The sequence below is a fragment of the Ceratotherium simum genome, chromosome 22 (assembly GCF_057802395.1).
Source record: "Ceratotherium simum simum isolate JZ-2026a chromosome 22, ASM5780239v1, whole genome shotgun sequence".
Lineage (NCBI taxonomy): Eukaryota > Metazoa > Chordata > Mammalia > Perissodactyla > Rhinocerotidae > Ceratotherium > Ceratotherium simum.
This window is the reverse complement of record NC_141921.1, coordinates 32,949,448-32,975,172: the sequence shown is the minus strand read 5'-3', so window position 1 is coordinate 32,975,172 and position 25,725 is coordinate 32,949,448. Positions and strand designations below refer to the sequence as shown.

General features: G+C 52.1%; 1 protein-coding gene across 1 annotated transcript; it reads right to left on the bottom strand.

The window, feature by feature from the left end:
* Nucleotides 1-3,870: 3,870 nt before the first annotated feature.
* Nucleotides 3,871-24,404, bottom strand: E2F2 (E2F transcription factor 2). The gene is made up of 7 exons (XM_004425715.3): nt 23,651-24,404; nt 18,183-18,288; nt 16,131-16,350; nt 15,244-15,402; nt 14,077-14,191; nt 12,067-12,253; nt 3,871-7,330 (listed from the first exon to the last, which is right to left on the bottom strand). Exons 1-7 carry the CDS (start codon nt 23,903-23,905, stop codon nt 7,068-7,070), a joined length of 1,305 nt encoding a protein of 434 aa, XP_004425772.1. The 5' UTR covers nt 23,906-24,404; the 3' UTR covers nt 3,871-7,067.
* Nucleotides 24,405-25,725: the final 1,321 nt, after the last annotated feature.

The window sequence follows — 25,725 nt, the reverse complement described above, 5'->3', positions numbered from 1 at the left end:
TTTTGTATATGGTGTGTGTTAGGAGCCCAACTTCATTCTTTCATGTGTGGATGTCCAGTTGTCCCAGAACCATTTGTTGAAAAAGTTATCCTTTCGCCACTGAATTGTCTTCGCACCCTTGTCAAGAATCAACTGACTGTATGCATGAGAGCTTATTTCTGGAAACTCAATTCTATTCCATTGATCCATATGTCTATCCTTATGCTTGTCTTGACTGCTGTAGCTTTGTAATAAGTTTTGAAATTGGGAAGTGTGAGTCCTCCAACTTTTTTTGTTTTTTTGAGATTGTTTTGGTTATTCTGTGTCCCTTGGATTTCCATACGAATTTTAGGATCAGCTTGTCGATTTCTGCAAAGCAGCCAGCTGGATTTTTTTGTTGTTGTTTGGAGGAAGATCAGCCCTGAGCTAACATCTGCCAATCCTCCTCTTTTTGCTGAGGAAGACTGGCCCTGGGCTAACACCCATGCCCATCTTCCTCCACTTTATATGGGACGCCGCCACAGCATGGCTTGACAAGTGGTGCGTTGGTATGTGCCCGGGATCCAAACTGGCGAACCCAGGGCCACCGCAGCGGAGTGCGCACGTAACTGCTTGCACCACTGGGCCAGCCCCTCCAGCTGGAATTTTGATGGAGATTATGTTGAATCTGTAAACCAGTTTGGGGACTATTGCCATCTTAACAATATTAAGTCTTCCAATCCATGAACATGAGATGTCTTTTCATTTATTTAAGTATTCTTTAATTTCTTTCAACCACAAATGCTTTGTGGTTTTCAGATTATAAGTTTTGCACTTCTTTTGTTAAATTTATTCCTAAGTATTTTATTATTTTTGATGCTATTGTAAATGAAATTGTTTTCTTAATTTCGTTGTTTGGGTTGTTCATTGCTAGCGTATAGAAATACAACTAATTTTCGTATGTTGATCTTGTATCCTATAACCTTACTGAACTCATTTATTACTTTTATATTCTTTAATGGATTCCTTAGGATTTTCTATATACAAGATCACGTTATATGCAAATAGAGCTAGTTTTTCTTCCTTCCAATCTGGATGCCTTTTATTTCACTTTCTTGCTTAATTGCCTGGGCTAGAACCTCCAGTACAATGCTGAATAGAAACGGGGGAGTAGGCATCCTTGTCTTGTTTCTGATCTAGAGGGAAAGCATTCAGTATTTCATAATTAAGTGTAAAGCTAGCTGTGGGTTTTTCACAGATACTCTTTATCAGGTTGAGGAAGTTCCCTTCTATTCCTACTTTGAGATTTTTTTTTTAATCATGAAGGGGTGTTGAATTTTGTTAAATGTTTTTCTGCATCTACTGAGATGATAATGTGGTTTTGGTCTTTTATTCTATTGATATGGTGTATTACAGTAATTGATTTTCATATTTTAAATCAACATTGCGTTCCTGGGATAAATCCTGTGGAGTATAATCATTTTTATGTATATGTTGCCGGATTTGGTTTGCTAGTATTTTGTTGAGGACTTTTGCATCTCTGTTCAGAAGAGCCCTCATGCCCATTTACAGTTAATCTTTTTCCCACCTTCAATCTCAGGCAACCACTAATTTACTTTTTGTCTCTATAGATTTGCCTGTTCTGGGCATTTCATACGAATGGAATCAACATGTGATTTTTTGTGACTAGCTTCTTTCACTTAGCATATTGTTTTTGAGAATCCATATTGTATCAGTACTTCCTTCTTTTTATGGCCGAAGAGTATTCTCGTGTATGGATCTAACATTTTGTCTCTGTTCACACTTGATGGATATTTAGATGTTTCCAGTTTGGGGCTATTATGAATAATGCTGCTACAAAAATTCATGTGCAAGTCTTGTCTTTGTATGAACATGTTTTCATTTCTCTTGAGTAGACACCTAGGGGTGGAATTACTGGGTCCTATATGTTATTTTTCTGAGGAACTGCCAAACTGTTTTCCAAAACAGCTGTACCACTTTACATTCCCACCAGCAAAGTATGAGGGTTACCTGGGAACTTATTTAAACTGAGTGTTTCCTCATCTATCAAGTGATGAAAATAATAACTGACTTCATCAAGTTAGCATTAAATGAAACTATGATGTGTGAAGGACTTAGCACAGTGCTGGGCCCAGGAACACATAAAGTCTTAATAAATGGCACCTTTATTATTATTTTTTTTGTGTGAGGAAGATCAGCCCTGAGCTAACATCCATGCTAATCCTCCTCTTTTTGCTGAGGAAGACCGGCTCTGAGCTAACATCTATTGCCAATCCTCCTCCTTTTTTTCCCAAAGCCCCAGTAGGTAGTGGTATGTCATAGTTGCACATCCTTCTAGTTGCTATATGTGGGACGCGGCCTCAGAATGGCCGGAGAAGCGGTGCGTGGGTGCGCGCCCGGGATCTGAACCCGGGCCACCAATAGCGGAGTGCGCGCACTTAACCACTAAGCCACGGGGCCGGTCCCTAAATGGCACCTTTTGATGTTCCCTTGTCTTTGCTAATGTCCAAACCTCTGACCTTGCTTTGCGCACCTGGGTGATATCATCTTCATGCCTTCCATGTAAACAGAATTCTTGGTATCAAGTTCCAGACCCTTCTCATTAGTCAGTTAGTCCCCTACAGTCTAACAGGACCCCCAAGCCTAGTCTCCTCATCCCATGGCCCTCAGGATCTGCGTCAATCTCTTTGGCCCAGTGGGCCTTCCTAGGACAAGAGCTCCAAACTGGCAGAGTTGTGGCAACAGGCAGTGCTCCACGATGCCCCCATTGTCTGCTGGACAACAGGACAGAAGGTATTCATTACTCTGCTTGGAGGGGAGGTTTCCCATCCCCCATATACCCGAACTCCAGGCTACTCTTGTTTATCCTTTAAGACAGTTTGGGCATCTCCTCCTCCAACTCCCATGTTTATTACTGCAACTGTCACATCATTTGTAATTATATTTTCACACGTCTGTCTTGTGAGCATCCTGAGGATGGGGACCATTCTTATTCACTTCTATCTCCCCAGTGCCTAGCACACAGTAGGTATTCAATAACCCATAAATAACCATATCTGTGTACAAAGTCTTCACGGTTGCGTTAGTGTCAAGGAAAACTGCAGAAAATGCCCTTGAACTGGGCCTTGAAGAACAAGCAGGAGCCCGCTTAGCTGAAGTGGAGAGAAGGGCACACCAGGTGGAGTGAACAGCACGTGAAAAAACCCAGAAGAGGGCAAGTACGTTGTTGAGGAACTGACAAAGAAGCCCAGTGTGGCCATGGGTGGTGGGAAGGAGGGTAAGTCAGGTGTAAGGTTGCAAACGGCCTTTCATGCCAAGCAAAGGGGGGAACTTCATCCTGAGGGCAGAGAGGAGCTAACCACTAAGTAGGGGAGTGACACAATTAGAGCTGCATTTTAGAAGGATCTCTCTGGGGTAGGAGGGCACGGGTTCTCTAACTTCAGCTGCATTACAATCACCAGGAGGGCTCATTAAGACAGATTCTGGGTCCCATCCCCTGAGTTTCTTATTCAGAAGGTCTGGGGTGGGGCCTGACAATATGCATTTCTCACAAGTTCTCAGCGAGGACCACACATTGAGAACCACTGATGTAGAGGATGGGATGGAGACTGCGTGGCAGCGAGAATATTAAGGAAGCTGTTGAAACAGCCCAGGTGGGAGGTGATGGAGGCAGAGCAGGGCAGGTGCTCACATTTTAGATTTTAGGGGCGGCTAACTTTTCAGTGTCTTAATGGGGAGATTTCGGGCGTGGTAATAAACCAATGTGGGAAAGGGAGGCTGTTTCTGGGGAGAAATCAGCCAGTTGGTCAGGATAGTCCCCACCCCCAAGCTGGGAGGACCAGACCCACACTTGGTAACCTTCAGAAAGCACAACAGAAACAAGGCGCCCAGAGTTGCAGTTTAATGCCCGATTATCACAACACGAGGAGGTTTACATGGTGCTCATCAAGGCAGGACCCAGGGCGAAACCAGGCCAGAGGTAAGTGACCCGTACAGAGTCCCAGCACAGGGCCCACTCACCCTTGAGACACGTGTGCCACCTACAAGGCTTCTTCACTTACCCAGGAGCCAGTAGGCTGGCCAGGCTTCTGGTCACCGAGGGTCCTCGTGGGAGAACAGGGTCCCAGGATGAGTTGGGGGCCACGGGACACAATGATGAGAACGAGAAAACTGCTTGCAAACAACCCCAAAAGCTTTCACTTCAAATGCACGAAGCCACACAATGCTCGGATGCAGAAACACCCAAACTCTTTCACTACAAACTCTAAACTCTGTGCAGAACTGAAGCTGAGAACACTTGGGGAGAGGAAAATAAGTCAAAACCATCCTAGAGCCAGTTATACGAGCTTCCCCACCTCCCTCTTCTTCCCTACAGCCACACTAGTCAGACCACAGCCTTGCCGTGGAGAAGGGACACCACTCTGGTCTAGCTAACACTTTTAACGGGAGGGGACACGGGAGCATGTCCCTGGTCTTAAGACATCTCCAAATCTCCAACTCTACTGAACAATTTAATGCTATTGGGTTCTCTGGAGACCCTGAGCCTTGGATGCCCCTGGGAACACAGGTCACTTGGGGGCCGCTGGTGGGACTGGGAAATTTCCTAGCAGAAATAACATACCTCAGAAAAAACTGGCTTTTCTTCTGCCCTAGTTTTAAAGTTTCTCTGCCCCCCAAAGGAAATACCACTCAAAACGCATTCTTAAAGCACTTGGAACATGGGAGGTTTCAAGTGTCACTGGCAAGAAAGAGGTATGAGCTTGTTTCCCACCCCGAGCCTGAGGCTTGGCCTGGGTGGTTTAGCTCCCGGGCCAGGCAGGGTGTGGAGAGGACAGCGTATGAGGGGGCAGGGCAGCTGCTCAGGATACAGGCCATGGGCCCAAGGGGCAGCCCCTCTGTCCAACCCTATGGCTGGGCATTTGGGGAATGAGCTTGAATTCTGGCCAGATTTCACCATTAAACTCATTCCCGGTGGGTCCTGCAGGCCTCTCCTGTTTTCTCTTTTCCAGGGGAAAGCTCTAGGCAGCCCAAGGCATGGAAGTCAAACATCTCTGTCCTCAGAGATGGTGCATCACTAAATGGCAGCCCAGTGGAGACCTCAGAATAGCAATGCCATCCCCACATGCCCCAAACCAGACCCCAGGCAGCACCTCCTGCCCCCGCCCAAGGGCCAAGGTGGTCCCTTGGCCCTGGGCATGTTGGGATTCAAAACAGGCTTCTGATAAGACCCTTGTGAGTATTTGGGAAAGGGAGATGAAAGGCATTTCCGTAAATCATACAAAATTAGCCCTGTCTATAGAGTAGGGCATCTGTGACATGCTGACCATACCTGAAAGGGTGCTAATTTGGGGGCCCAGCTAGTTGAGCAAATATCAAGGCACCACTGTCCCCAGCTGGGCATTAGCTCACATCGGACCCCGCCCCCAAAGAAGCCCACCTCTCAAACCTTAGCTGCCAGTTGGTCAGCTCAGGAGCATCCTATGAGGCCAACTTCATATTTTCAATCAACTTAATGCTACAAACTTAAAAAAAAAAAAGTGCTGCCCAGCTGAGCCCCTGAGGAAACCTAGCTCCCTGAGGGTGGGTGGTGGGCCTCTGAGACCACCACCCTGGCGGCCTCTGTCCAGAAGGCACAGCCTTGGTTCAGCCCAGAGCACCCCCACCCCAGTTTGGGCGGGTGAGGAGAGCTGACCCCCGCACACCCAGCTGGGCTACAGGGACAATGGGGGATGGTCAAGCCTCTGGAGGATAGGGTGAGGCCCAAAGACCTTCTCAGGACCCCAAGCCTGAAGAGGTAACATGAACCCATCTCCCCATTAGCTGCCAAGTTCTGGTCTGCAATGAAGACCCCTCCCTGTCACCCCTTCAGCATTCCTGTGACAAAAGGAGGCAACGTGCCATCAAGCCCTGGTTACCTCTGTCCCTGGGGGTCTCTGGAGAGCTGGAGGGTAGGGGAGGTCCTTAAAGAATCACCCCCTTCAACAAACGTGGCAAAAAAAATCCTTCCAGGGAATGGGAGGACAATACTGGCAGTTACCAGAGGGGGTGCTTTCTGGCAGTTTCTTGTTTTCATCTCACCCCTCCCTGTGGTGGAGTTGCTTCTGCCTCCCAGGTCATCAGTGTACAACAGCCCCTGAGAGAGGCAGAAACGGAGGACAGGTGCCCGCGGCGGCTCTTACAGCTGCTTCCACATTCCTGCCCGTCCTTCCACAGGAGCTCTTCTCTGCTGACTCCCTGGAGGATGTTTGTTACATTCTAAGGGGAGAGGTAAGGAATTCCACAGGAAGGGGGTCTCCTTAACTGGCTGTTCCTGTTTCCTCAGGAGCCTCAATGCTGCGTGCACTGGGACGGCCCCCTGGAACCATCTCTGGGACAGAGGAGACCAGGAACCCGAGGCTGGCACCTCAGCTGGAGACGTCGGGCTGAGAGCAGGAGGAGAGGCCAGAGGGCCTGCAGCCGCGGCCGCTGACGCTGACAGAACTATGAGGCCTAAGTGCAATTATCATTCCAGCCAACTAGACGGCCCCTCAGAGACCCAGCCCCCAATCACTGCAGGGAAATCAGAGTTGGCCTCGCCAGGCCTAGGCCTGCCCTTGGACAGTAGACAGTGCTGGGTCTGTCTGAGGAGAAGTCTTACTAGAAACTAGAACAATCTCCCTGCTAAAACTCAGAGAAGACAAACCAACAAAACTCAACCTGAAATAAATACAAAGGTATTAAGTGCTTCTTGATAAATTGAGGGTCCTAATTACCCCTCAAAAAGCGGTGCCAGGACCTTTCCTTGGACCTGGTCACTTCACCTGGGGCCCTTCACATCAGAGGGGTCAGAGGTCAGAAGACTGGATGGGCCTTTCCAGGCCCAGCTTCCATCAGGAAGGTCAGGACCCAACCCCTGATACACATCTCACCTGTATCCTCCACATCCCCCCCAGATGCTTCAGCCAGCAGGGGGCTAGGAAAGGAGAGGAGGAGACCCCCACGTCCTGAGGGCAGCACCTCGTGTCCAATGTCCCCATGCAGGCAGAGACCTGTCAGTCTGTCTGTGAGGAGGTAGAGATGGGCAGGGCTGCTGGGACAGGCAGGGCCACTCAATTAATCAGCAGGTCCCCAAAGTCATAGGAGTCAAAGAGGTCACTGATGCCCTCACCCCCGTCCAGACCCCACAAATAGTCGTCCTGGTCCAAGGACGGGGAGAAGCTGATCAGAGGGGAGCTGCCCGGAAGGGTCGGGGACAGGAACTGGTCCTCGGTCTGCTGTAGAAGTGGGTGTGGCAGCTCCAGCATGCTGTCAGTGGCCTCCAGGGGGACAAGGGGTGGTGGTGGTGGCACCTGCTGGGGAGTCAACGCTGGTGCTGGAGACAAATAGACAAGGGTTATGCCTGGCCCTGGTGCCCAAAAGCCTCTGGTCAGACCTCAGAGCACAAGAATAGCCTTCCGGTTCTCTGGATGACTGTGCACCCTTCTCCTCTCTCCTACTCTACCCCACACCTAATGGCACAGGGACACCCTCCCTTCCCCAGCACCAGCCCCAGCAACCACCCTCATTCTCCCATCCTCTCTCCCCTCTCCTCTCAGTGGGTGGGGTCTCCTGCTCTCAAAACCCACCCTCGGCTTCTACACTCAACCCTACCCCCTTTCACCATCAAGGCCCTTGCCCCCGAAATCATCTTCTCTTTCTCCTGCATCATCAATTTCTCTCACTCTACTATGTCACTCCTATCAACACAGACATACTCGAATAACTCCTGTCTTTAGAAAGCATCCTCCCCTGGCCCTATGACTCCAATTACCAGCCCATTTCACTGCTCCCTCTCATAGTAAAATTTCCCAAGAGTTGCCTGTGCATACTCTCTCCTTCCCCACCACTGTTCACTCTTCATCCCACTCCAACCTGGGGCCTGTCCCCACCATGCCACTGAGCCCGTGACCTCCATGTTCCTAAATCCAGAGATCGGTTCTCTGGCCTCATCTTATTTGACCTTCCAGCAGAATCTGATGCAGTTGTTTAAACCTTCTTGAAACATCTTCCTCACTTGGCTTCAGATGCACTAGCTTCTCCTGGTTTTCTTCTAACCTCTTTGGCTGCTTCTCCTTGGTCTCCTTTGCTGGATCCTCCTCCTCTTCCCGACTAAACCCTGAAGGCCCCAGGCCTCCATCCTCAGATTCTTCTCTCCTCTGGCTTGCTCCTCCCCAGGAGAGCTCAGCTAGCCCTGTGGCTTTAAATCCCTAGACCTACTGCTCCCAAGTGCTCACCTCTGGCAAGGACATCCTCCCGAGCTCTGGGCTCCGGCATGACTCCTCCTGTAACATCTCTAGTTGGATGTCTAAGCTACATCAGAACTCAGCATGTCAAAACCAAACTCCTGGTCTTCCCCTAAACCTGCGTCTCCCCTCGTCTCCCTATCACAATTAATGAACCACTACTCACTCAGCTGCCTCGGCCAAAAGGCCCAAGAATCACTGTAACCCTGCCATTTCCCCTGCGTTCAATCCAGGTGTGGCCAGCTCCACAACCAAATGAATTCTCCATGCTGCCCAATTCTCTTTAGTTGCCCTGCTGTGGTCCTGGTCCTCCCCCTCCTCTCTCACCAAGGCCACAGCGGGAGCCACCTTACCAAGGAGTCACCTTGCTTCTACTCCTGCCCCTTGCAGTCTGTGCGCTGACTTAAACATGGCTTAGAATAAAATCCAAGTTCCAACCAGGGCTGGGGAAGCCCTGTGTGACCTGGCCCCTGCCTGCCTTTCTCCTCCCTCTCCCACCTTCCCCCACAGCTCACACTCAACCTCGCCAGCCTCACTGGCCAGCAGCTATTCTTCAGAACACTAAGCTCGTTTGTACTCAGAGGTAAGAAGGTGGTTTCCTACAGGGATGTGGAACAGGGAACTGGAAATCCCCTGCCACATAAATCCTGATGCCCACAGTCTCACCATTTGAGTCATTCCCTAAACCCCAACCAAGCATCGTTTGAAAATGCAACTGTGTAGTATGCCAGACCGCCTGGTCAACCTCTTACTAGGTGTGTAACTGTGGGCAAGTGACTTAATGTGCATGAGCCTCTGTTTCCTCACTTCTAAAATGGGCATGATGATTATACCCACCTCACAGGGCTGTTGAGAGGATTAAAAGGTACGTGCAGGTAAAGAGCAGCTGGTCTGCAGAAACCCCACGTTGGGCCTGCACGCCCTTGTCTATAATAAGAATGGCTCCTATTTACCAAGGGCTTACTGGGGCCTGGCTCTGCTCCTAAGGACACTCAAGCAGCAATGCTGTTAACCCTATTTACAGATAAGGAAACTGAGGCTCAAAGAAGTCAATTAAATGTATTTGAATGAAAAAAAATCGAATGTTTGTTCAGTGCACTGCAGAGGTGTGCAGCTGTTATAGTAAGAGGCCTGGCTTGGGAGCACGGAGGACGAGGGCTCAGACCCCAGCCCCACCTCTCACTGGCTATAGGACCCAGTGCCACATTTTTTCACACAAGGAAAAATAAGGATCCACCTTCTTGAGTTGCTGGAAGCAGTAACAGATAACACACATGACTGCCTCTGCTACAGGCTGGACCTTGCTCTCTCTCTCGCCATTGATCACATCCAGAAGAAAACTGCCCTTTATAATATCAGTGTCTCCAGCGCACTCTGAATAGCCTGTATTCACTTCCGTATCTCCAAAACCACACATAGTAGGTGCTCAGTTCACATAAGCTTTTTAAAAAATCATATTCACACTGTATCATCTCCTAAAACCCATCCCCTAATCATGAGGGAGTTTCAAGTGTCCCTGTGTTAGACATGTGGGGACAGGGGCTTGGAGGGGTTAAAGGACTCGCCTACAGTCACCAGGTCATAGGGGGTGAGGTGCAGACTCAAATCGAGTCCCCCAATTTCCACTCCTGCCCCGTCGACCACGTTTAGGTTTACCTCGGAATGTCAGCGCCTGGAGGGATGTCAGAGATGACTCTTGTTCAAACCCCTTCCATTACAGATGAGGGAAACTGAGGCCCCAAAGGGTTAGCAATCCCCCTGGTGATGTCAGCACGAGGGACAGAACCGGGTCTCAAGACTGTACTAGGCTCTTCATTGGGCGTGGCCCCTGCACCCACACCTCACAATGACTCTGCTTCAGGCCAGAACATGGGGGTGTGTGTGGGTGTGTGCACACCTTCCAGAAAACTTCCTCCTGCTCCCTTCAGCAGGGACAACACTAAGAGGCCACATGGTGAGGGTGGAGGGGGCAGCCATGGCCTGGACCCTGGCACAGAGCCGGCTTCTGTGCTTTCACCAGCAACTGCTCTGCACGCCTCTACTCCTTTCGGGCCTCACACTCTCAATCTGTACAACCGAGGTAAAAATCTCGCCCTCGCTTACGTGGCAGGGTGCCCCCCTCCGCCCAAGGTCTCAGAGGACAACCAAAGTGAAAGTGGTTCTAACTTTGGAGAGCCGTGCACATGTTGACAGCAGAGCGAGAAGGCAGAGTGCAGGAGGAGGGAGAATAGGGTGGGGCACAGGTCTGGAGGGGCAGATAGGCACTGGGAGGTGCCCAGAGGAACAGATGGCTGTACAGGGAGAAGCCCTGGTCTCTGGATGAGGCCAGGACACAGGTGAGATCACTAAAGAAGAGGAGTCTGGGCTCTTTCCCAAGCTCTAGCACCAACTTGCTGTGTGACCTTGGGGAAGTCATTTGCCCTCTCTGGTCCTCAGTTTACTTATGTGTAAAATGAAGGGTTGAGTTATATTAGGGTCCAGCAAACTCCAGTAAAGGGCTGGATAGTGTTTTAGGCTTTGCAGGACAGGTGTGGTCTCTGTCAAATGGTCACTTTCTTTTTTTTCTTCCCCTACAACTCTTTAAAAATATGAAAACCATTCTTAGCTCATGGCTCATACAAAAACAGGCCAGATTTGGCCTGCAGGCAATACTTTGTCAACCTATGAGTTAAAGAAATGGAATCCAACCTGTGTTCTGTAGAACCCCCCCACCAAACCTCCTCCATCAGACCAGTTCTAGCTCTGTGTTTGTTTAAACGCTAGGGTTCTACTAAGGGAATTCTACCGCTAAGAAAACAGGAAGTGGGACATGGGCCTACAAGGTCTGGAAGGAGCCTGCTGGTCTGACCTGATGTGTGACCCCAGTAAATGGCAAAAACCATTCTGGGGGAGGGGCCTTTACCGGCTCCCATTTCTATTCCTTCCAGACTCCCGCCCTCCCTGGGAAGCCCTCAGGGACCTCTCCTGCCTCTGCTCCCTTGCGACGGGCTCATGCTCCTTCCTGCCGGGCATAGCTATCTTTTAGCTGTACCGTCCACCCCCAGCCGGGGTCCCTTCCTTGATTTGTTCTGTGCCTTGTGGAGAAAGCACTGGGCCAGGAGTGTGGAGACCGACGTTCAAGACACAGCTCTGTGTCCTCCCTGCTGGGAGACCTCGGGCAAGTCATGTCACCTCTCTGCTCAGTTCAGTTATCTCTAGACTGGCAATAAGAGAACTCACCCCAAGAACTGCTGGGAGTCATGTGAAAATGGATGTGGCTGGTACAGTCGTGGTTCAAAAAACCCCATTATTATCTCCCAAGAAAGTGTTGAGCCTTCCTCAAAACACCTATAGTTTCCATTTACTGTGGGCTTGTTGAGCAGTCGTCATGGAAGCAGCAGGACTCGCGGCAGTGGCGGTAATGATGGTAATAACAGCGAACAGTTACTGCCAGGCACCTTCTAAGAGCTTCCCTATATTAACTCATTTCGTTCTCACAACAACCTATGAAGTAGATACTATTCATTACTATGCCCAACTTACAGATGAGGAAATTGAGGCAAAGAGAGGTTAAGTAACTTGTCTAAGGTCACACAGCTGGTAAAGGGAAGAAGTGGGCTTCAAACCCAGGCCCCACTCTGCCCCAGAGCAGCATCAGCCTGCCAGTGAGACAAGAAATGCACATGTGCTTTATAGAGTGTAAAGTGTGAGGCACACATGTGGGGAAGAAGGGCTGTACCCGCTGCTGCTGGGCAGAAGGTAGGCATCCAACGAATGTTGACGTGGAAGGAGAAACCGTAAGGCTGGTTGCTCTCCCCACCTCCTATCCCTCTGGACAGAGCCCTACCTGGGGATGCCGCGAGTTCCGGGATCCCAGGGTTGGTGCTGCTGCTGGGCTGAGCGGAGTCAGGGCTGGGGGTGGAGGTGGAGGGGAGGGGCTCCTTGGCAGGACTGTCTGGCTCCTGCACCTCCTCTGGGCACAGGTAGACTTCGATGGGCCCCTGCGTGCTCTTCAGATATATCTGCAGGTTCTCCTGGAGGAGGAAGAGAAGCCAGGTCATGGCTCTGGGCAGCTGGACACTTACTCATGGGTCAGTGAATATGGACGGACACACGTGGCTCCCACCGTCCATGAGAGGAAGCTCAGCTCCTGAGCTGGGCCCCGGGGCTGCCCCTCTGGCCTGTGGACATCTGCTTTGTTGCCTGTCTGGCCCCCAGGTCCCTTCTTTTAGGGAGAATACCTTGATTTCCCTTTGGGAAGTCACTCCTCCCCCACTCTCGGGTCATATAGTTTTGGGGGGCAGGGGCAGCACCCTTCTCCAACTCCAATGGGTGAGCTTGGGATGCAGGCTGGGAGTCAGAGTGACGGTGACCGGGGTTCAGGGTGGCACATGACTCAGGTCAGTCCGATCAGCATCTGGCTCAGGACGTGTGGGAAATGGAAGCTCCCTCCCATTGGGGGTGCTGAGCCGGTGTCACAAAAGCTATCTTTGCCACGGCAAGGGGAGAGCCCGCCTGGGAATGGAGTCAGCAAAGAGAACGGCAGAGGGAGAGACGGAGAGCGAGAGGCAGACTTAAACTCATAGTTCGAGCCCCTGCATCCAGCGTTGCCTGCAATCTCCAAATCTTCCCCCGGACCTGTCACTTAGCTTCTCCCTGCCACCCCCCTCACTTAAGCCAGTTGGACTCGGCTTTCTGTTACTAGTAACCAAGAGTCCTGATACTTGGCCTTCGCAGCCCTGCCTCTTCCCTACCACAGACCCGCAGCTTGAGCCACAACTGAGTGCACACACGCCCTTCCCCATGCGCTCCAGTCTCCATGCCTGTGCTCACGCAGTCCCCTCCACCCACCCCCACGTCACCTGGCAAAAGTCCTACTCATTCTTTAGGACCCAGTTTAACTGTCACCACCTGTGGCCTCTTCCTCCAACTGTCGTTTCTCTGGGCCCTGAAAGCACATCTTCGGTCTATGAATGACAGCATCACTGCTTGCTGGGGTCTTTTTCCCACTAGGGCCTGAGCTCCTCCAAGGCAGGGGTGGGGCCTCATTTATCTTAATGTTCTTCCATTAAACAAATTAATTCTCGAGCCTGTATTACGTGTCTGGCTCTGGGCTGGGGGTACCACGTGAGTGGAGTATGTTCTTAGGGAGCCCACAGACTAATAGACAAAGCTGAACATAATCATGTAATCACCAATATATCCCAGCAAACGGAGGTTAAGTGTGGTAGAAAGCAAGGCGGTTATGAAGTCTGGGGGTAATCTGGGAAAGCTTCCTTGAGGAAGTGATATTCAAGTTGAGACCTGTAGGATGCATAGGAGTAAACCAGGCAGATAAAGGGAAGAGCATTTCAGCTGGAGGGAACAGCATGTGTGAAGGTCTTGTATTGGGGACAAGCTTAGTGTGGTGGAGAAACTGCAGGCAGGTCAGTGTGGCTGAAGCAAAGACAGAAAGGGGCAGCATGCGATGGGGGTTGGTGAGGTCAGAGCACAGGGGGCCTTGTAGGAAGTGTTAAGAATTTTGGTCTTCAACGTAGGAGAGCATGGTTCACATGAAAGGATTATTGTAAGTACTAACACCGCTGTGTGTGGGTACACAAGTGTGTGTTTGCAGGAACGCAGGGGCTGGGGGGACACAGAAAGAAACCAGGAACAGAGATTTTCTCAGGCCAGAACCTGATGCTTGTTATCATTTCCAGCTTCTGCCATTTCTGCCCCAGCTCAGAGACCACCAATCTTGCCATGGGCACCAGAATGGACCTGGGAAGCTTGGGGCTGGGCAGTGCCAGGGACAGAGCCTGCACAGCTGCCCAGGACCCTCCTAACCCTGCTCTCCACCCAATGCTTCCCCTCTCACCTCGTTCCTGTCGGGCACTTCCAGTCTTGTCTGCGGAGGGGCCTTGACAGCGATCACTGTCTGTTCCTTAAAGTTGCCAACAGCACGGATGTCCTGGTAAGTCACATAGGCCAGTGTAGGGGCAAGAGAGTCAAGAGAAGTGACTGGTCAAAATTCAAACCCCCACCTATCCTAAGCCTCTGAATATCTTTCGCACTCCTTACACAGCTTAGAAATAACCAAAAACTGTAACCTGTTCTTTTAAAGTCATAAGCTACTTTGGATCCCTTTGGAAAGCAAATAGGGGTATAAACCATTAAAAAAATTGCTGCATTATATCAGCTTTTTACATAAAATCTTCATGTCTCAAACTAGATCATTAGCTCTGAGAAGGCAGGAAGACATATCTTATTTCTTTATATTTCTCACACCTAGCATCCTTCCAAAAATACAAGGTCAGATCCGAAAACCAATTAGATGGTGAAACCATTTGGGAAAAATGTTTGAAAAGCCTTAGCAAAGTCCATGCTCTTTGACCTCATTGTTTCGATCCTAGGAATCCAACCTAGGGAAATAAGTAAAAAATTTGGGAAAATGTTCTATACACAAAAATATTCATCACAATGTTGCTTTACGAAAGCAGAGATCTAGAATCGACCTAAATGTCCATTCTAGGCCTTATCAATAAGCCAGAGTATAGTCTGAGCAGGACATTCTCAAACCAAATAAAATGAGTTTAAACCATATGAAATTGCTGTTTTTGTAGGTAAAAGATGGTCCAATATCAGCAATTTCATGTGGATCAATCGAATAGTTGGGAAGGACATATAACAATATAAAAAGTCTATGGTAATATACTAAGTGGAGAAAGGCAAGATATAAAATGTTATGTACAGTGGCCGCAGACTAACACACGCCCTGTACATAGTTAAGGAACAATGGCTGTGTTAAGGCAGCAGCTCTTTCTTTTCTCCATTTTCCATATCTAAAAAAACGTATTTGTCTTATTTTTGTAATGAGAACTCCAACAGACTCAAGAGGAAAAGCCATGAAGGAAGGAAGAAGCAGATATACCAGACCCCAGGGTGAGTTAGCCCCTGCAGGGAAGTACCACATCAACTCTGAATAAATGCAAGCATGCAACAGGTCCCTGCTGCCTGCCTCCTTCCCCCCAGCCAAAGAGGATATCTCTTGTTGGCCTTGTCCTCGGTCAGGTGCTTGAAGCTCAGAGAGCAGCTCTGTATGAGCTGGTCCAAGGCCTGCTCCATGCTCTTCAGCTCCTTCAGCTCCTGCCCCAGCTGCTGCTGCTTCCCAGGCCGGGTGGGGTCTTCAAACATTCCCCTGCCTCTGGGAACAGAGCAGCCCCGCAGTATCAGTCTCAGTCCACATCCAGGGACCCCAACCCCAGGGCTGCCGTGTAAAGCCGCACAGATGGTGTGGGCAAAACTCCAGGATGAGGCCATTCACGTGGTCTACGCCGTGCCCCCTGGGTTGTGCAAACCAGTGCTCCTGCCTAGCTCCCAGGGAGCTGCCAGGGATTGGAACTTGAGGTTTAGGTGTTGGGCTAGGGAAAAGAAACAAGTCAGGCCTGACTCCACTTTTGCGTGGCTTTCAACTCTGTCCACCCTATGCCCCAGGCTCCCCTAAACGGCAGGAGCTGGAGTGACCTCCGTCCTGACTCCTCTGCCTGGGTTCTCCCATGGTGCATGCCGCGGCTCGCAGGCCTGCTCTTTCAGACTGTGTGTCTAGAAGTGAGGAAGGGAGTCTGGACTACTTACATCTCAGAGCTGGAAGGAGTCTGGGTTACTACCGCTCAGCTCCCAGGGGACTTTCCTAAGCTAGAAAAGAGGAATCTTGGGATCCTCTGAAGCCGTTACACACCCCAGAAATCATCCTCCATCCTGCCTCTGCCACGCTCTCCTAACATTACTCCAGCAGGTACACCTGCTCCTCCACTGCCTCTTAAATACGTTAGCTCCGCCCCCAGAATGTAAGCCTATTGGATGTTGCTCTTGGTCCGCCCCCAGCACGTGTGCCCATTGGATGTTGCTCTCAGCCCTGCCCCAGGCACTCACACCCACTGGATGTTGTTCTTGGCCTTCTTGCGGATGAGCTGGATGCCCTCCAGCACGTTGGTGATGTCATAGATGCGCCGCTTCTGCACATCCAGCACCTCAGCAGCCCAGTTCAGGTCCAGGACCCCATCCTCGGACTCACTCAGGAGGTAAATGAACTTCTTGGTGAGAAGCCCCAGTGACGTGTCATACCGAGTCTTTTCGCCTGGGGACTTGGGGGCTGAGGAGGAGAGGGGCCCGGTCACTGCTCAGAGAGGGCCAGTCTGGGAAACCTCCTCCATTGAGTTGGACCCATGAAGTACCACCCCCTTTCCAGTTTATGGAGCACTGTGAGACAGGGGTCATTCACCACCATTGTCCAAACAGGGAACCTGATTCCTAGAGAGGGAAAGGGACTTGCTTAGGGTCTCACAGTCAGGGGCAGTGTCAGGACTGGAAACCGAGCATCTTAACTCCTGGTTCAGAGCACCCTTCCACCACGGCTTCAGGCAGCCATACCAACACCACCACCAACAATAATGCTTACCGTGTGTAGGTCACTGTTCTAAGCACTTTCCATATACAACACATTTAATCGTTACCACACTCTATAAAGTTGGTGTACAATTATCCCCATTTTATAGATGAGAATACTGAGGTGGACAGGTTAAGTAACTTCCTCAGCTAGAAAGTGGCAAAGCTGGGATTTAAATCCAGGCAGTCTGCCTCCGGAGTCTTCCTTCTTAACCATTACCCTATCCTGCCAGTTACGTCAGGAATTTGGAATTAGAGTAAGGAGGGAATGATGAGCTTGGATTCAAGAACATTTTTATAGATGTGCTTTTTCTTTCCATGTGTAGCCCAATGATTATCTGAGAGGAATCAGTCCTATAACATCAAATGGGGAAGGTTCATGAAAAAGGTCCCTTTCTTAATGAGGTCAGTGTCACAAGACCACATCTCAGCTGCAGCATCTTAAACCACAAGAGGACTTTTGCAATCAAGTGACTTGCAAGTCATATAGCAAGTTAGTGGCCAACCTAGTTCTGGAAACTGAGTTTTAGAGAGTCTCAGATTCCTCTGGCAGGGGACTTTCAAATCTGTTAAAATACAGATGGCAAGCATTTGGCAAATAGACTGTTTTGTCAAGTTTTGCATCCATGGCAGACATTACTAATTGATTAGTGCACCTAGGATCCTTCAATAAAGAGCTCTGGGCAGCCTCTACCAATCAATTGGAGGAAGCTTTCTTGCCCTTCCTGATCTAACTGTACCACGTTTTACAGATGAGACAACTAAGGTTCACAGAAGAGGAGTGACCAGTCAGGTCAGGGCAGAGCCCTGCCCAGACCCCCAAATTCCTGACCCTCACGCTTCCCACCCAGTCACATACCTTCTTCATTAAGTCTCTGACCCCCCAATTAGTATTCCTCCCTAACCCAGTTGCTAACTCCCGCTCTAACCAGAATATTGTCTGAAAATATCAAGCGGCAGAAATTCCCTTCAACTTAGCTTTAGGAAGTCACCACCTGGGCAGCCTCCGGATCTGAGAAACCTCTGAGGTAGCATGGGTTGGATGAATCCAAGCTTCACTCCCCTTTGAATCTCTTACTTAGCTCTCTGTCTGCATGACCCTGGTTAGCCCCCACTCGTCTCTGAGCCAGATTCTCTTGTAGGAAAGGTCAGATTGAACTAAATAGAAAAACGTTTTAAAAAGAGTAAGCTCCCCAATAAAACGTTGGTCATCACATTCAGATCATGGGAGTGGTGTATGTGCGGGAGAAGCTGTGCAAGAGTGGGTTATAGTCCTGACTCCACTTACTGGCAATGTGACCTTGGGCAAGAAGTCACTCACGCTCTGAGTCTCAAGCGGCCTCAGCAGTGAAAGGGGGATAATCTTACCCACCTGGCAGGATTCAGCAAGAGAAGGCACGGGAAACTGTTTTGTAAACTGGGAAGTGTGCTACAAATATTACTCCTGATGATCTGGGCAGGGCTGCTGCCCTCTGCCCCCACTCACCCCACCCCCAGTCTCCTGAGCCTGCCCTTAGATGCCCCATCAGTGCGGCTTACTTTTGGGGCTGGGGAGGCCATCGACTCTAATGCACTTCCCCTTGGGAGTCCGGAATTCAGGGACCGCAGGCCTCCCGATTCCCTCCAGGTCCAGCTTCCTTTTGGCCTTGGAGAGAGAAGGGAGAGAGAGGCAGAGTTTGAGAATCATTCCTCCTCAGCCTTTCCCTGACCTGGAGCCAAAGTACTGAGGCTACCGGCAGCCACCTCCTGCCTCAGTTTACCACCAGTCCTGGTGAAACATCACTGTACTTGGTGAGGAAATATCAGCGGCCTGAAAAGTGAGCTTTCAGGGGAAGAAAGTCCTGTTTTCTGAGGGGCACACAACACTCCCATCCTCTGAAGCCCCGGCACTTGAGACCCTACGATAGCTAGTCTGGCCAAGAGCTCAGGCTTCCTTAATTACAGGCCCCAAGGTCACTTCTACATCTGCCTCCTCCCCCCCACACCCCGGAGATAATGCAGGGAGGAAGAAGTGGGTGGGGCCTAAACCACATCAGGCTGGGGAGAGGCCCCCCCTACAGAAGCAGCTGGGTCAGCCAGACCGTGTGCCCATCACAGCCCTACAGCTGGCCCTTATCAGGGTGGGGCTGGGCATCCGCCCAGGCCCAGGGGACTTCCTGGCTCTGTGCCACACCCCAGGGAGGTGCCCACATCGGGAAGCAGTGCAAACACCCCCCCCCCCCACTGTGTTTGGGCTCCAGCTCAAGGGCCCCAGGGCCTCCTGAATAGACTCCATTTGCCATTCTTTCTTTGCTGAGAGGGGCAGACAATGAATCCTTCCCCTGTGTCTTAAGGACTAGCAGCTGAGGTCCCCCTGCCCCCCCTCCCTGTTCCCGCCAAGCTTGGGAAACACCTGCTGGGGAAATCAAACCACAGACCCATCTGTTCCTCTCCACCCCACTGCCACCCGGCCCCAATTAGGCCCAGAGGCTGCGCTGGCCCGGAAGGGGCCTCTCTCCTGGGTAGGGCTGGGCAGGGGCAGGGCTGGGGCACTGGGGCACTGGGGCACAGGTCAGAGCCCCAGGCTTGACTCTCCCAGCTCCTTTGCGGGCTTACCGTGTGACCTGGGGAAATGCTCCACATCTAGGAGCCTCAGTTTCCTCCTCTGTAAAATGGGGCAGAAAATACCTCCCTCAAGGGGCTGTTGTAAGGACTCAAGGAGATAACTTCTGTGACGTGCTCAGCCTGTGGCTCAGCACACAGTAGGTGTGCAGGAAATGCAGAGTCCCTTCCAATCTTGGCTTCTTCTTTGACACACCCTTCTGGGGGTCACTGAGCCCATTTCCTTCCTCTCCCCCTCCCCCAGTCACACCTCCCCTGGTTGGGATACAGAGGCCTATTTTAACCTTTGGTGGTGAGGTCATGCTCGCAGGGCTGAGACTTCTAACCGCTGCTGAGCACAGCTGGGCTGACAGGTGCGGGAGGTGGTGACAGCTCTTCCTGTTATCAGCTCCCCTCCTCCCCCTCCTGCCTCCTCCAGGAAGTCTTCCTGGACTGATTTGAGGAGCCTGGATATGATGCTCCTCTCCTCCACCCCTACCCAGACCTGGACATGATCCATTCCTCTTGAAGTCTCTCTGGAATATTCCTCCTATAACCTCCCAGCTGGTGAGATTCTAAATTCTAGGGAAGGTGACCTGCTCTAGTCTCATCTTGTCTCTGGAGAAAGGCCCAACCATTTGCTGAGACCTGCCACATGCCCTGGGCCAAGCCCCAACATTCATCACCTCACTGAATCTTCCCAGCACCACGAATCCCCACTTTACAGCCAAAGGAACTGAGACTTGGTGAGCTCCAAGGCCTTAAGCAGTCCTGATAGAGGTTGTCCATCCCAGGATCCTTCATCCACCCCTCAGAGGGGATGCCAAGGGCAGGGAGAGGAAGGGAAGTCAGGCTGACTTCCACCTGAGGCAGAGGTGGGGCAGCCCAGAATCTCCCCAACCCCACCTGCCAGGAGCCTGCCCCTGCTGAGTTCACAGAACACAACAGGAAGAACCTCACTACCTGCAGAGTGGGGAGAAGGGGAGGACCTTAAACAGAGGACCTGTACTGGGCCTATCACATGTTCATCAGTCCTGCAATAGCAGTATTGGCATTATCTCTTGGCAGGAGAGAAATGGAGACTCAGAGAGGTTAAGCCACATGCCCAAGGTCACACAGACAAAGGACAGAGCCAGAGTTTAAACCCAGGTCTGTCTGATTCCAAAGCCAAGGACGAGGCTGCCTCAGCTCCATCCCACACACATTGCCCCAGAATTTGCTAGAATTTGAGCCAAGGCCTGGCTATGCCCACCTGCTCCCATCACTTTACACACACACACACTCACTCACACACACCCAGCCTGCTCCCTTCTCTTACTCTCCCTCACCCTCATCCTGTACTCCAAGGGTCCCTAAGCAGCAAAGTGTCCCCCACCCAAGGACATCTCCCTGACACCTTTGGGCACTGTCCAGAGAAAAGTCAGCCCGTGGATGGGCCTGCGCCTGTGGAGCAGAGGTGGCAGAGGACAAGCCCAGGAGGATGAGGACCAAGGAGAGGCTGAGCATAGGCCTTGAGGTCAGACCCGCCTGGGTTCCCATCTAGGCTGGTGAGCTGGGAAATCAGCTGACCTCTTGAGCCTTACCTGTAAAAAGGGGATAATCTGCTCAGCCTCTGCCAAGGATTCAGTGAGACAGCAAAGTGCTTTGCTCACGCAGGGGAGCTGCTGTCACTCAAGTGCCAGGGGCCCCAGCAAGGGGAAAGTTCAGAGGGGAGCTGAAAAGAGAAGGGATGTGCCGAGAGCAAAGGCCAGCGTGGCTCTACCCTGCACCCTCTCAGGCAGCCCCTTTGGCTGTTTCTTAAAAGGCCTGGTTAGGATTTGAGCCCACCCGGCCAACCTGGAGGGAGAAGAGCAGTGCTCCTTCCTCCGGCAGCCCCAGAGGTGGGAGGGCCAGAGACCACCAGACACAACTCCCTTACAGGTACCTAGGTGAGGGAACTGGGGCTTGGAGGAGGGGAACTGTCAGGCCCAAGGTCACACAGGGGGTGTAGCCAGGTCTCCCCTGAGCCCCAAGTCTTAAGTTAGATGGTAGGGTAGGAGCAGGTGTCAGAGAGCCTGGCTTTCAGATCCCAGCTCTGCCACTCAGTAGCCTGGGATTCGCTGCCTGGCCTCCCTGAGCCTGCATATGCTCATCTGACCCATCTTGTAGGGTTGTTCATTAAAATGTTCATTTTCTTTCATGGTTCTCAGAGGAAAATTAAAAAATACAGACAAATGAAAAGGAAAGGAGAACTGTGCAGAATCCCACCGTGCGCCTGGCCGGAGCAGTTACTCAACGAGAGCATCCCAAGCCTTCGCCAGAGGGTAGTGGAGGAGCGCTAGACAGGGAGCCAGGAGACCTGGGCTCTGGCCTTTATTCTGCAGTTGAACTTGGTTGCCATCCCTGGGCAGTGCCTGAGTTCCCTTTAAACAGCAGCTCCCCAACAAATCCTGCTCACCCTGCTCTTTGCAGCCTGGCCGCAAAGCAAGTGGCCACACCCAGGGTTGGGTTTGGAGCTGTTCCAGGTCACACCCTGGTGAAATGAGTAAGCAGCGGGCCAAGGCCTGCCCACGGGGGTGGGGGGCACGGGCATCTGGGGACGGACAGGAGAGGGAGCTCTGGGCCTGGTTGCCTTTAGGGTGGTCTGAGGCAAGGAGACTCTCTTACTTCTTGGCTTATGACTTGGACAAGTGACTTCACGTCTCTGCTCAGTTTCCTCATCTGTAAGATGCCTCATCCCAGGCTTCTTGAAGGAGATAACAAATAAGAGTGCCAAGCAGTGCCTGGCACATGAGAGGCGTTCAGTAAAAGAGAGCCATTCTTGCTGTGATCACTGAGCCCCTCTGGGAGGGAGGTACAGACAGATGCACTCAGGCTTCTCAGGGAGGCAAGCAGTTCAAAACCACAGCTGTTACTGAAACTCCGCCTGAGCGCCTGAAGGCAGCTGGCCAGAGGATATCGCCCGCCACTGAGCCCCTTTCCTGGGGGCACCCAGCTCCTAAGACAGGCAGCACTGGGGAAAGTCAAGGCTGCAGAGAAGACACTAATGATCAATGCCCTATGGGTCATACATCTCTCTGTATGACCTGGACAGGTCACATCCCCTCTCTGAGCCTCAGTTTCCCCCTGCAATATGAAGCTACTAATACCATCTACTTCACAGGGTACAAAACTGTTTTAGGCTGTAAACTGCTGAACACAAGATAGATCCTCAGTCCTGGTTATCCTTGGCTGCTTGACCTGTAAAATGGGACCAGCACTCCTTCCTCTTAGCTGAAAATACTGTGCAGGAAGGGGCTCTGGGGAGCTTAAAGCCTTGAGCATGGGCAAAGCATGATTCCAGTAGCAGGGAGTGGGGGCTCTGCCTGCCTCCAGAGATGGCTGGGGGTCTGTGCCTGCTGTCTGACACGGGTCTGACCAGATGCCTCTAGGGCAGTGGGGGGTGATTTTATCCCTGTCCCTGAACTTATTCATCACTCACAACTAAGCAAACCTACAACACGCCCCTCTCCGCTCCCTGGAGCCTGCTTCCACAACCCAGAACCTGGAGCTGCAAGTGACCTGAGTTAGCCCCACAGCTACCATGCACACACACATTTTCAAGAAAAGGAAACTGAAGCCCAGACTGGAGCCAAGACTTGTCCAAGGACACACAGTGAATTAGTGGCTGTCAGGACCAGAAACTAGGCTCCCCAACCACCATGCCACTCCCTCACAGCGGTTCCCACACCAACCCCACCCTATAGTTGTTTCGATTCTCATGGGCTCCAGGAATTCCACTCCCACAAAACACACCCTGCGCCTGGTGCCACCACAGTTCGGGCCCTCCCTGGCAATGCGCCTGGGGGCTTAAGGAGGGAACAATCATTCTGAACAAGAACTCCAGGGGGCTGCCTCCAACTTGCACCTGCTACTGGCTGTCTGGAAGGGAAGACTGGGCCTGGGGGAGGACCTAGGGCAGATAATTGGGAAGGAGTAGGCTGGATGGAAAATTTGGAGTCTGTCCAAGCCAGACTGGACCTGAGAGACCTCCCCTCCGTTTTAAAGTCCCCACAGTATCCTCAGGCCAAGCTCTGTACCTGGACAATAGCAGGTGTCTTGTACTGGTTTCTGGGCCAAACAATGAATGAATGAATGAATGAATGTGGGCAAAGCTGGCTCTGCGGACTTCCCCAAGGTCACACAGTGCACTGGGGGTAGTGGGTTGGGTCTCCACCCTCCCAATCCAGTGCTCATTCCACTTTACTCCAATGGATGGGGTTATTTCATCCCAAGTCTGAAAATGAAATACTCAGATATGTGGGGCAATGGTTGTTCGGGAAGCCGAAAACTCCCCTTGTCCCTCCCCAAACTCTACCTGCTTCACTCAAACCGGGTCCAAGGCGCCCCTCCCTCCTTTCCCACACCCGGAAAAGCGTAGGTGGAAGCGATGGGGTCCCCAGCATTACCGCCAGCCGGCCAGCCGGCACGCATCGCACAACTTGGCTCTCGGGTCCGTGAGGGGTGGCGTCGAGGCAGGTGCCCGGCGGCGCCGCAGCGGGAGGCACAGTCTGCGGGTACAGCGTAGTGTAGTAGGTGGTGGTGGCCGGGCAGAGCTGGGGGCTGCTGAGGCCGGTCGGCCACAGCTCGGTGGGGCTCATCGCGGGCAGCCCCTTGAGGGGCGGCCCAGCCGCGGGAGCTAGGGCTCGGGGCCCTTGCAGCATGACGAGCGCAGCGCCCCCTCCCCAACCGGGCCTGGCGCGCCCGCGGACACCTGCGGGCTCCCGAGCCCACGCCGGCTCACACGGCCCGCGGCATGGCGCGGAGGCCAGGGGAAGCCGCCAATGGACGTCTGCGGGGCAAGGCCGGACCCTCCCCTCCTGGCCCGCGGCCGAGCCGAGCGGCGCTTGGAGATCGCCGCTTGGAGATCGCCCGGTGGCTGCGGCGGCGGCACGGCCAGGGGCTGCCCCGCCCCGAGGGCGGCCGCGACCCGGGGCGGCCCCGCGCCCCCGGAAGGCCTCGGCACCTGGGGTCCGGCCCGCTCCGGGGGGGGGGGTGTCTCTGGGGTGCCCGCTGGCTCGTTGGAGACGCGATACCCTCGGACACGGAGGGGGACCGGTTGCACGGACTCCCTCTCGCCTCGCTCTCTGGTCCCCGAGCCTTTCTCTGCCTCTTTTTTTTCTTCTTTTTTTTTTAGCGCCAAACTGCGTGCCGCGAAATTCAGATCTCCCGCGGAAAATGCCGCGCTGCGGTTGGCCGCTGCAACATGCACAGGCTCCACCCCCCGGAAAGGACCCGTCCCCAAGGCGGCGATTACAACACGGGCTTCGCTGCTTAAAGGGGCCGCCACACCTGCTGTCGCCCGCCGCCCGCTGGGACTAGCAGCCCGCGAAACAAACTGAGAGGGTGGCTCTTGTGCAGTGCGGAGGCAGCCAGAGCAGCGCGCTGAGGCATGGGCCCAAATTCCCTGGGGGTGGGGGGAAACATTTTGGCGCGGAGTCCTGACCTGAATCCAGGCCCAGGCCGCATTGTTTGCATTCTTGCTTAACTAGCATGTATGCATTTATATACTTTTTTCCCCCCCGCTAAAAATGAAAGCCAGGAATCTGTTGTCTTTATTGGTAGGGGGGCGAGGGGAGGAGCCTAACATTTGTACCTCTTCATAGGGGATACTAACATCAATTGAGCACCTACAGTATGCCAAGCACCCTGCTAGGTGATTACATGTGTTGGTTTACTTAATTTAATCCAATCCTGGGAAGAAGAACGATGATGTTCGTGGTAAAGATGGAGAGTCTGAGAGGCTAGGTAACTTGCCCAAGGTCACACAAATTGGCCGATTTGAGACCGGGCAGTCCAATCCGGGACAGGCCAGCGCCTGAGCTCTTGTCTGTTCCAATAAAAGGTTCCTCCCCCACTCTCCCAAGCTGTGCCCTGCCCCTTGCAGGCACGGGGTGTGTGTGTGTGTGTGTGTGTGTGTGTGTGTGTGTGTGTGTGTGTGCTCGCGCGCGCGTGTGTGCGCCAAGAGTGCAGAGCTGTCTTGTTCACTGTTGTATTCCCAGGAGCACAACACTCAGTAAATATTTGAACATCTCCAGGTTTCTCCCTAGTAATCCTTTTGTCACAGGAGCCTCCCTTCCTCATTCAAAACCTTCATTGCTGATAATCCATTTACATTTCTCATCTCTACGGTCTAGAGATGCTGAGACTCAGAGAAGTGACCTTGGCTAGTGAGTGGCAGAGCCGCTAGAAGCTGCTGCTAAATTCCAGATCTGCTGATTCCTGCCTGGTGTTGTGTGATTTTTATGCAGTCTGACTTGGCATTCAAAGCCCTCCAGAGGCAGTCCCCAGCTTCATACATGGTCCTCATCCTCAGACTGTGAGGATGATGTAGCAATAATGCATGGTGGCAAAGAGCCCACACTTCCTAGCAGACAGCTCTGGGTTCAAACCCAAGCCCTGTCACTTTACTAACTGTGTGACCCCAGGCAAGTTTTGTCAACTCGCTGAGCCTGGGTTTTCTCATCCCTAATAACTCTACCTC